General features: G+C 38.9%; 1 protein-coding gene across 2 annotated transcripts in view; it reads left to right on the top strand.

Annotated features, from left to right (window-relative positions):
- Positions 1-12,433, top strand: part of GUCY2C (guanylate cyclase 2C) — a 41,675-nt gene that overhangs the window by 15,893 nt on the left and 13,349 nt on the right. For both annotated transcript variants that reach the window (XM_015861856.3, XM_015861864.2), the window contains 7 exons: positions 1,339-1,444; positions 1,955-2,017; positions 2,695-2,766; positions 3,650-3,754; positions 4,950-5,036; positions 8,413-8,545; positions 10,383-10,520. In XM_015861856.3, coding sequence (XP_015717342.2) covers positions 1,339-1,444; positions 1,955-2,017; positions 2,695-2,766; positions 3,650-3,754; positions 4,950-5,036; positions 8,413-8,545; positions 10,383-10,520 — 704 coding nt within the window. The remainder of the gene's footprint in view (positions 1-1,338; positions 1,445-1,954; positions 2,018-2,694; positions 2,767-3,649; positions 3,755-4,949; positions 5,037-8,412; positions 8,546-10,382; positions 10,521-12,433) is intronic.

Raw genomic sequence — 12,433 nt, 5'->3', positions numbered from 1 at the left:
TTCCTGTTTCAGACCACTTTTCAGATTTCCCACTTACTGTCAACCATTAGCCCACTTGGGGTTCCTTTATGTTTCTTTGACCTCTTAGTGATAGAGAAGTTCAATTCAGAAGGAGATTTCTGTCTTGTGGGAAACAAAACTCCATGAGGTTCTGCTGTTTTCATTTCATGTATCCATTCTCTTTCTCGGTTCCTCTGACTCAGTCCAACTCCTCACATACAGACTTTTCTAACAGATGTAATTTCTCAAATATAACATAATTAATATTAATTGTGATGGAAAATGCAGAAATAGAAACCAATGGAATCTGAGTGCTGAGGAAAATAGCAGAGCCCTAAAAAACACATAACTAAATATTAGACTCAGTAGTTTTGAGTTCAGTTTGATGTGTCTTTCATCATCAGCTGGTAACAGTTGGAACTGCAATGCATTCTGGTGAGGTAATGACAACAGTTTTTCGAGATTGAACTGAGAAACATCATTCTTACAGCAATTATCAGTACTTCCTCTCATACACGTATAAGTTAAAATCAGTCAGAAAAGTGAATATTTTGTTATTAGTGAATACAATCATTTCTCCCATCTGGAGCACTTGCCAACAGTCATCATATGTTGGCATTTCCAACACAGTTTACCCCCCCAGCATTCTTAAATCTTTTTTTTTTTGTTGTTGTTGTTGTTAATGGAGGAAGTACTTGCATGGGTAAACAGATAATTTGATGAGTACGCATCTAATTGCAGCAGCTTTTCTATAAAGGAAGATAGTGTTTGCTCTGAAGTTCTGAAAGAGAGACAGCAGTTTCCTTTTCCAGCTTACAAGGACTCTTCCAAAGTATGGAAAATACAAGAGATATCCACAAAAAGGGGTTTTAACCTAACGCTATTGTTGCCTCCTCTTCTGGCGCTATCCTCACATCTGTTCTTAACACCCAGTGTTGATGCCAGGACTTTACTTGGCTAGTAGCTGTTTGAGGCACCTCCCTTTAGAGTACATTCAATAACATACAGGAGAAAACCATATAAAATAAAGAAAGCCCTTTGTACTTTAAATTGTTCTGACCTCTCCTGAGTCTCTGGCAAAGGCCCAGCAGCTGTTCTGCTAAATGTTTTCTATTCTTCTACTGCATCTATGAAACTGAGACAGCATTTATTCTTTCCCAAAGCTATGGGAATAAGAGCAACTTCAAACTGGAAGACTATGAGAGACATGGGGCTAGTGCTCAAACCTTGTCAACCTGACTCTCCATCCTTGCATCATCCCAAAGCTTCCTTGTCCTAATCTTCTGTCATGAGTTTCAGTTCTCTGGGAGGATATCCTGAAGTTCGCTTGTTTTGCAGGAAGTACAGGAGAGATAATGAGCGTCGGCGGAAGAAATGGTCCCATATATCGCCTGAGAAAATCTTGCCTTTGGAGACCAGTGACACAAACCATGTCAGTCTGAAGGTAAGAGAAGCACGATACCCAAGGATGGATCTTGGATTTTGTCTTCTGAGGACCATCAGTGCTGGGTTCACTGGCCTTCTCTGATTAAAACACAGGCTATGGCTGTGTTACGAATGGGATCTGTTAACACTGTTGTGGTTTATTTTTTAACTCTCACTTGCTATATTGATTATTCCCCTTTTACACTCCCTAATAGAATCGGTTTCCCAACAGTTATGCTTGTTTTATGAAGGGGAAAGAGGGTGAGGGTTGATTGCCAGTTTCTTCCACACCACAGATGGTTTCTCTGTGCTTCGTTCCACTCCTCTAACTGCCAGGAGCACAGGAGCAGCAAATGGAGGCCATGGCAGCTGTGGGAGACGACTGGCTGCCCCACACCTCCTGTGGCATGTGATGGCACTCCTTAGAGAGAGACCTGTGCTTCTATGTGGCACTGGCAACACTTCCCTCTTTGAGCCTGAGTGGGGAGTAGGTGATAATCGCAAGTTAATGATCCTTCTTTGTTCTCAGATTGATGAAGATAAGAGGCGTGACACCACCCAGAGGCTGCGCCAGGGCAAATATGACAAGAAGGTAAACTGAGAGTCAGCGCTCCTTCCTCTGCTCAGCAGAGCTCTGTAGGTGACATTCCTCTTCTGTGGAGTTCAGGAAGCAGCTCTGCCTCCCGCTGACCTTGCAAAATGGCTTGGTTTCATGCAAGGAATGTGCCATATCGGGTGCTCTGCACTTTGCTTACAGCTGGGAGGCAAAACATTGGGCACCATGAACCCTGGCCTAGTTCAAAACCACAGAAGTGGAAACAGCACAGAAGTCAAATACATACAGTTTGATACTGTATTAAGGTATCAATGGAGAACAGGCCATTTCCATGCATTTCTTGTATTCTCAGTTGAGCTGTCTCTCTGCCTGGCTGAGGTATGTTCATGTTGAGGTACAATCTACATCATAGAATTACAGAATGACCTGTGTTGAAAAGGACCTCAGAGATCATCTAGGTCCAACCCCCCTGCTGTGGGCAGGGTCTCTAACCACCAGACCAGGCTGCCCAGAGCCACATCCAGCCTGGCCTTGAATGCTGTTCCTTGTCTATGTGGTAAATACTTTGAGGGAAATGTAACTCCATTGCTTACTTAGTTGACTAACTGAGACAGCAAAGCAATAGGCAGGTGTTTCTAAGATATTTATCTAACATTTCTTGGAAGAGAAGAATTAGTCACTACAATTTCTTTCCACTTGTATTTTTTCTTCAGGTGGTGATCCTGAAGGATCTCAAAAACAATGATGGTAATTTCACAGAGAAGCAAAAAATAGAACTGAACAAGGTAATTATTGTATGTAGCAACTGGACTTAGTAAGGTGGGATGAAGCTAATGAGTGATGTCATTGCCCTCCATTGCCAGCTCCATCAGCCATATATAAGCTTATGCATGTTTGTGAGGTGGACAGGTGATGTGTTCATCAAAGCATATTGCTTGATGACCTGTCTTTGCATGTGTAATCACATCAAGTGAAATTGAAGTAAATGAAGTAATTCACACATTGTCATAAGGCCCTGCTAAATATATTTTTATAGCCAGTGCTAAAAGACTCTGGTCATGTGCTAATTCATTTGTAGTGAAATATTGTAGTTCATTACTAAATGCCAAATGCAGATCTTTCAGTATAAGTAACTCTGTGCTGACTTGTGCATACTCATAGTTCTAACATTAGGGATGAGCTTGGCTACAATACTGCATTATTTTGAATGACGAGTTTTCCTTTTTACACAGCATAGCTATTCTGTGAATTCACCAATCTCTAAAAATATTTTGAAGTAAACTACAATTGTCCATAATATCATGCAGCATCATTATAATTTTATTACCTGATCATTTGATGATTGATTAACAACATTGTGTCTTTTAATGGCTATTTTTATTAGCTGTGAGGTTTGACTAGAGAAGCAATAATAGAGATTGTAATTGTCTCTAGAATGATCTTGCAGTATCCAGCAGCATCCAGTTTTAACTCCCTAATCTGGAAGGTCTGGAATGACAAATGCCTCCTTCAAGTACTTCACTCTGTGCTGTAATCCAGATGGTTTCAAAGGGAACTCCTACATCTTATCAGAGCCTGAGATAAAAAGTCACACAAACATCACTGACCTGTGTGTTTCTATACTAACAACAATTGCTTTTAAAAATAGATGTAATATTGCTGTTTTAGCTCCTGCAGATTGATTATTACAACCTGACCAAGTTCTATGGCACAGTGAAGATGGACACCATGATCTTTGCAGTGATTGAGTACTGCGAAAGAGGTTCCCTGCGGGTAAAGAATTTTGCAGTTTCCCTTCCCCAAATTATCATAGTAAGAAAACAAATCTGCTCTGTGTGGCACTCATGCTGCAGCACTGCACCAAGCAAGTGGTGGCAAGTTTCTGATGTTGAATTCCTTCCCCCTTGCTCACCTCTCCCCAAACTTCCTGCCTGTGGCTGCCATCAGACTGGTGGTTCTCATCAGCCAGAGGATGCAGAGGGGTGTGAGCAAGGGAATACAGGCAAGAGCTCTACCTAGACAACAGCAATAGCCAGTATCTATTATTTTCTCTATATGGTGCATATAGTATATAATGTTTTCTTTATTTTCCAAGATGTAGCTGTTGTCTCTTCTGATGATCTTGCAGCTCCTGCAGTGGCCCCAGAGTTTCAAAACACAGAGAAAATAATATAATATTCATAAGGGGCAAACAGTTTAAGACTGGAATATAGTAAATCCTGTGCTGTAAGCCCTTTGTTCTTGTTTTTAAAAGGAAACAGTAAATTGTTACCTGGCAAGAGGAAGTTTATTGTTACCAGTATTATTTCAGAGCTAATCGTGGTGGTGTCAGATTTTCTGCAGGCACTAGTGGTCTTTGCTTCCTAGACTGTACAAAAGACTCTCATCAGTAGCAGTGGGCTCTGGAACAAACAAGGCAGCAAAATAAAATAAAGCAACAAACAAAGCAAGGCAGCAAAATAACAGGTTTATCTCCAGTTATTTTCTTGTAAACTCATGGAGACTTACTTTTAGCAATGGAAATCATTGTGGTTGGAACTGTAAATAACCTTCCCTTTATGTAAAAAGATCACTCTACTTTGAATTTATAAGGCCATGAGTTAGTTAGAAGGAATTGGATTGAGCACAAAACACATATAGTCCTTTCCTCTTATACACCTTACTCATTTCTGTCACAGCTTGATTAGACTTACCTTGGCTTTTAGAGCAAATTCACAATTTACTTTAGTTACACAAAACCCTTCTTTTCTGGAGTCCTCACTTTTCTAGTTCTCTGTAAACCTAGAATTTATGTAATATTATCTGTCTTTTGAGTCAACTCATGCTCTAGTGCATGTATTTCTAATTTGCAAGTCTGCCTTATTCAGTCTCTGTTTTAAAGGTTATGTAATACTCAGATCTCAGCTTCTACTTTTTCCCTGATGCAGATTAGAATCATTTAATTTATTTATTTATTTTCCCCTTACAGGATGTTTTAAATGATAAAATCTCCTACCCCGATGGCACATTCATGGACTGGGAATTTAAAATCTCTGTCTTGTATGATATTGCCAAGGTAAGTGGACTGTTGACCATGCAATATTAATCAGCCTGTCATTTTTTGCAATATGGATCTTCTGGAGAAAAGCAGCTACTACATTTTTTTTTTTCTTTTCCTTGGTAGAAATTGATGCCCTTTCACTCTTCCTTCTGGCCTCTAGGAGGTCAGGAAAGCCTGTGGCTCTCAAAGTGAAGGAGTAAATGGGGACTAGATTGGCCATAATAATATATGCCCCAAAAAGACACGTCACCCCAAATCGGAGGGTTACGATTTGATGATTGCAGCTCTGATTAGTAGGGTTTAGGCAGTCATGCACCTTGTAAAACAAGCTGTGCTATCTGGCCTCGGGGAAGACGTGTAAAGGAAAGCTGTTTTCTTTCAAGATGATGGAATTATTTCAATTTGTATCAAAAAACAAGATCAAGTTCTTTTTCTAAACAAGCTCTGTTTATTTTGCATTTTTATTTTATTTTATTTTTTTCCATTTTCCCACTCTCTAGAGACTTTCATTTCTCACTAGGACTCCCCATTTCTCTCAGCTAGAAAGGGAAAAACAGAAATTCATAATAAAGCAAATTCTATTCTACACTACAGACTTGCATCTGATTAGCTAGCAGTTAGGAAAACTTTGTAATTCACATACATTATATTTCTGCAGGTAATCCACAACACTTTTTGCTGGCTTTTTCTAATGCACAGCTGTTGTTAGAATTTTTTCTATTTCCCTACACATTTCAGTTCTCCCTTGGTCTCTGCAATGTATGACTCCACTGTGTCTGTTCTAAAGAGATACTGAAAATCTTGCTCTTTATTAGAACTTCCTTAAACCACATTGTCACAGCTCTTTGGCCTTGCTGATGACTTTCAAGTTCAGTTAGTGTTCACCATTAAGCTTCATTTTAAATAGGAACAGTGCAATTTCCCTTCCTCCTTTAGCATATCAAAAGAGCAGGGTGTTTTTTAACCCTTTGCAGTTCAGCTTCAGATATTACTTCTTAAGAAAATGGTGATAGGTAGTGGCTCTGTTTATAAGAGACATGGAAAACTGCAGTTCCTATGAATGGAATGACCATGGATGTATCCATTCTGAAAAGACTCCAGAGCATTATTATATTAGCAATGTTAGAGTTGATTCAAAAGAAAACCTTTCTGAAAATTCGAACTTACGGATATATGGCAATTTATGGTCATTTGGATGATCTGCCAACCTCTCCTTTTCTTTTTCCTGCCTCCTCTCCACCTGATGCTGTGGTGGAGTCTTTGTGACCTAGACATTATCATGCACTTCTTTTATTACTTTTTATTAATTGTTGCTTTCCTCTTGAATGTCTTCTTGCTTTACCTAAATTATATCATGACCATTCAGCTCCTGTTCCCCTCACTCCAATATATGCTCTTCTTAAGCCTTCTAACAGCTCTCCAGGCTGGTTTCTTTTTGGTTTTCACATAGGTATAGAAGATAATTAGAAGAGGAAAATATTATCAGGCACATCTGTGAGACTTCTTTCTTCAGAAATCATTGACAAGGAAGCTCTGGTATAAGGAAATCAAAATTACCTTTGCCTCTGATATGATGCTGAAACTGATTAGGAATTCTGCTATAGCAAGGGAGTATATTTCCTGTATGATATAAGCAAGGGAAGGAAGATGGCGCAGGTGGAGGAAATAGGCTCTGAAGCAGGCAAAACATCCTGGATAATGTCAGCAGGGCTGCATGATAAAGACTGCTTAATGAAGAAGTACGTTCCTTGGATACAGCATGTGCACAGTCTCTGTAAATTTTGGCAGGGTCTAAACAGGCCCAGGATAACCAGTCCAACCACATTCTCAAGGAGTTGCATGTCTTGTATAGTGCCTTGTCTCACACACAGATGTACTGTGCCCCAAACTCAACTTATGTTTCAGTGAAATCTTGTAGCACTTACGGGTCAATTCTCAAGGAGAGATGGGTGTTGAAGGAGAGAAAACCCAGCAGGTCATACAGTGTATCTCTGCCCATATAAGCTCTGTAACCCCGATTAAAGTCTATCAGTTACCACCCAGGAGGATGAGTTGCACATGTAGGAATTTCAGTGGAAGACCATTCACAGAAGAAACTAAACAGATAAAACATACCCGTTCTGGCTTCCAAAGCTGTTTTGAAAGTAATGCCTCCTATTTTAATATGTTGGCCCACAGTGTCAGAGGCAGATATTGGTGGTACGGCAGTAGAGGTCGAACCTTCCCATCGACACTCTGTTGCATTTTGTTGCCATGTGGCAGATTGCAGCAGAGGGGTGGGCTGACCAAATGGTGTCTGGCATGGAAGCATGTATAAAGCAAAGGAAGAAAAGCAGGCAGCTATAGGCTAAAAGTAGATGTGAGCTAAAGTATTGTAGAAGAGAGAGATAAAGGAGAATAAATAATAGCAGGAAAGTATAAATTAGCATACCTACACTGTTCCTCAGTTTACAATCCCTCACTAATGTTCTTTTCCTGCTATACCTCAGTGCTGGCCAGTTGGCATCTATTGTACCACATTTGACTGTCTAGTACTAGATGAACAAAATTCAGAGATGGCAAGTAAAAAATAGAAAACTACACACCTTTGCATGCATGTGTGTGTGTTGTGAGTCAGGACTCTGAACCTCAGGAAATACAGCTGAAACTATACTGACCAATCCTCATTGTGGTTGCTTCCTAGTTTAGCTCATGGATAATTAATACGTATTCACTAGCGCAAAGAGAGCCATTAACAGTCAGGTCAGAAGTGACCTCTAGGACTCTCTACTCTGATCACTTGCCTCATGTCAGTGTTAGTGTATCATCTAATCTCCATTGCCTCCGTGCTGGCCTGCTGCTTTGCAGAGGAGGACCTACTGAAATGTTTCTGAATGGAGTTTCTGGTGAATGGTAATCTTCAAAGATAATACAGACATAAAGAGCAATTATTCTCATTTTCAGTAACCACTGGTTAGATATGTAGTTGGAGACATTTTTTTTTTTTTTGCTTGACGTTCCAACAAATCTGTACTAGATTTAGCGAAAAACATATTTATTGCAATTGAAATAAACACTTCTGTAGGAGAAAACAAACTCCTCTAATGGCAATCTGATCTCATCAAAACCCAAGATGCTCTATCAGGCTTTTGGTAACCTACAGGAAAGGTGATCATTAGTTAAGACGTCATCCTGCTAATAATCTATCCTCATTTCTTAACATGGACTGCTTCTATGATCTTGGAAATTCTTCTCTGTAAAATACTTCTCTCCTTCCACGGCAGAGAATTGTTGATAAAGGCAATTTAATTGCTTAGGCACACATTATGCTAGCACTTCGTATTCTCTTTGATTCTAGTAACAGTTGAGAGTCTCATTTACAGTCTTGTCTTCTTCCTGTTATCAACCACAGGGAATGTCTTACCTTCACTCAAGCAAAACAGAAGTCCATGGTCGGCTCAAATCCACGAACTGCGTAGTGGACAGTCGCATGGTTGTGAAGATCACTGATTTTGGCTGTAATTCAATTCTACCTCAGAGGAAAGGTAAAAACAGTATCCAGTTAGGCTGTCCTTCATGCTTTCCAACCCAGTGGAATCTTCTTATATTCATAGTACTGTAGGGCCTAATTACATCTTGTACACAGTACAAAACATACAGTACAACTTAGTTTCATGAAGCAGCTGTCATACAAATTACATATGAAAACTTTCATAAATAACACAGTAAAAATTATTAAGCAGCAGAGAAATAAATTAGGCAGTGCTGGTGAGAAGGAAATGAAAGATACATTCTCAAATTGTATTTGAGGAAACAAGGGGAATTCCTTTGTGACTGAGATACAATAAGTATTTTCAACCAAGGGCTTCATGAAAATATCCCCTATAGGGCTTCATGCAAAAAGCTCCCATGAGCAGTAATGGTGGACTTGTGTGAAGAAAGAAAAAGGAGTTAAGTACCAATGAGCATTTGTCTTGTAATTGATCAATTACGTGTGTTATCACAGTGCTGTGTAATTTAATTTAAATCTTAACATTTGTGACTCTGATTGTCCTTAAAAATTAGTAATGATATGTAATGATAACGATGTTCTTCATTCATTTGGTAGGAATATAGCAATATCTGTTAAATGAGTTCAGGTTAGCTTTGTTTACATTTTTTACTTCATCTAATAATCATAGGACAATTCTGTAGAACAGAGTATTCCTTTCTACACATCTTCTCTTTTTTTCTTGGTCTTGAGTGCAAAAACAAGCTGTTCTGAAATTATGTCATCTGAATCTGTTTCGTGGAGTTTGGAGTTTAATAAGCACAAGACTGTACTGTAACTGTTGTATATTATCTGAGAAGAACCTGTGGTTGCAAATGGATTGAGAGAAAAAATTGACATTGAGATATGAAGTCAAGAGTAGCAGTGAGAACATAAGAAGAGTAAGAAATGTGCACTGAATGAAAATGTTCTGTTAATTCATTATTTTTTATTCATTATTATGTAACACTTAAATCTATATTATGATTGGATTTTAATGAACTTATCTTCTAACGCTGCTCTTAAATACTTTGGCCATCAGCCTAAAAATTTCTGGCCCCTAGGCTTCTTTCCTTGAAGAAAACTTATTGCTTCACAAGATATCTACAGATTCATTGTGGCTTGATGCTGTAGCCTGATATTATAACAGTGTTTTCAGGGTCACTTTCTGTCCATTATGATGCATCATCAGCATGTCATATAAAACAGTCATACCATGGCAGTATTTTAGTTTTGAGGTACAGCGGGGCTTGGTACAGAATAATAATTTCTGTAGAAAGAAAGTGGTTGCACACAGGTAATATTTATGTCAAGCTCAAAAGCACTTGGAGATTACTTGTACAGAGTCATGATACCAAGGCTACCAGGAAATATTACAGCTTCTCATAGGATGTCTTGAATAACACACTTCATGCATCTGGTTCAAGAATTTATGCCCCTGTGTTTTTATTTTTTTTATTTTTTCATGGCGATAGCATTCCTTGGCCTTATACAGATGCATGGGCTATTTCTAAGAAGTCCATGTGAGGTAGCTAAAAGAGGCAAGTTCACTGCCAACAAATGCAACTTTTCTGGAGATGTGAGGGTCTGCACCAACAGTGAAAAATAGTATTGTTATCAAATCCAAGACAATTACAGACTACCACATCATAGTTTTATCTAACCTGCATTGATGTCAGCTTGTCCAAATAACTACTAAAGGAGGAAGTAAGCAGTACCAGTGAACTCCATGTTTGGTATGAAAAGAGTAAATGGAAAATGGCCAAAGGATGTTTTTGAGAAGGATCACCCTTTTCAATTACTTTTCTCTTGCACCCATTTACCTTTTTTTCCACCGTCATCTGGATTTCCAGACCTGTGGACAGCTCCTGAGCATCTCCGTCACGCTGACGTATCTCAGAAGGGTGATGTGTACAGCTATGGGATCATTGCCCAGGAAATCATCCTACGCAAAGAGACCTTCTACACCAAACACTGCCAAGACACCAAAGGTAAATCCACAATTTTCTCCTCCACTGCAGTCTTCCACAATGCTGTAGCTGTAAGTAGCATATCCACATGTTTTCGTGTAAAGTGCTGTCTCTGGAAGGTGCTTGAACTGGTGCTTCTTTCACTGCATGATGAACAAAGAGCATGTTTGAAGGATGTCACTGTGGTGGTAATCTTCCTGTGAATCAGATTTTTATTGAGTTTTCTTGTCTTTTCTCCTCTCCTTCCCACCTCTTCCACAGTGTTATAGAAATTAACCTTATACAAAAGCTGCCTAGACTTACTGTGACATTTAAGGCTACAAAGGGTTGTGTACAACATATAGTAGTTCACTCATAGTAAGCATCACCAATCACCAGTGCCAAAAGAGAACAGCAAAAACTCAGAAGCATGACATGAGAACAACTGACATTTAAAAGATGGCAATTCAGACTTTTGTTCCAGTCTGTCAAATTAACTTTAGTCGTTTATCTTCAGTCAAAAAAAGAATCTCCTTACACAGTGCATCTGTTAAACCCTGTTTTGTACATATTGTGACACAGTTTTTGAATGGCTAAAAGCACAGACAATACCAGTGCCCTGAATCCCATGAATTATTTTGTATTGCAATGTTATAACGACCATAAAGGCATTCTGGTTTGAGATTTTCCTAGTGACAGTAACCAACAACAAGTTTAAACACCGCCTTTGTCTCTGAGTCATTCTGAAAGATCTGCCTCACATTTGCTAAAACATCTAGAGCAGCAGCTGGCCAGCCTAACAACTTCTTTCCTGAGTAACATTTGAGAATAACATCTAGGCCAGGCTCATCATCTTACATTATTGCAAATTTGTGCTCTTATCCCAGGAAATACAGTATTTCACATAATCAACTCTTTAATATATATATAAGTGGATGTAAGAGAGATTAGAAATACCCGTTCACCTTTCAAAAAACTATTCGGGTCTTGGTGCTGTGTGCCAGATGGTCCCCTGAACTGCATCAAATAATACAGAGTAGAGAAAATAAAAGTCTTTCTACTCCCTAACTTTGGGAAGAGGGAGCCAAAAGCCTCATAAATACAAGAATTTTACAAACATCTCCCATGCAGATGGAAAAAGGAAAGACTAATACTCTTCCCTTCTGATTTTGACTTGCAGAGCAAATTCATAGAAAACTGCAGTTTTTAAATCATTTAGAGCAGTTGCAGCCTGCTTGTGTTAGCCTCACCCTATGTCTTCTGGCTGTTCTGAGATGTAGTGGTGACCTCACTGCTCTGTTTGACTGTGACTTCATAGTCACAGTCTAGTTCCTTTTTTTAACGTTGACCTATGTCCTAACACTGGATCTTATCATTTTAGAAAAACTGTTCAATTCAAGTGGCATTAAGATAAACCAGATTAAAGTACTTTTAGCACCTCTAGATGTCGGCTTCCTAGCGCTGAGCATGGTGACACATAGCAGGGAGTTTAGTAAGAGAGCCATAAAGCTACTGGGCCTGAAGCCCAGTAAGTCCTGTGTAAGTCAGGATTCATTATAACTTGAAAGAAAAAAAATAAATAAAAAATCCTATTTTCCAAATGAAGAGTTTTCCATTGGTTAAAAAGATTGTATTCTCCCAGAAGCTTTTTCTTCTAAATCATTAATGAGTGTATGGGCTATACATTGTTGATCTAAGAGCTGCTGTTATTATTTGTGATTTCGATTCTGCAGCTTCAGTAAATACTTTCAGTCTGGTTTCAGCAGTTCATCAGATTTAATGTAATGGAAAAGAATGTGTTATTATATTTCATTGAAGTGGCTCATCACTCAAACATCAGGATTCATTCATTAGAGGAGACAAGGCAGCAAGAGAGTACAGCATACTTACTCAAACGCCTTTGAATTTTGTTTGTGTCATCATCTACTTTTGGGAAAGTAATTCAGACTGGATGG

The sequence above is a fragment of the Coturnix japonica genome, chromosome 1 (genome assembly GCF_054131305.1).
Source record: "Coturnix japonica strain WE chromosome 1, WE-NBRP24, whole genome shotgun sequence".
Lineage (NCBI taxonomy): Eukaryota > Metazoa > Chordata > Aves > Galliformes > Phasianidae > Coturnix > Coturnix japonica.
The sequence above is the reverse complement of the archived record's forward strand: the minus strand, read 5'-3'. Positions and strand labels throughout refer to the sequence as shown.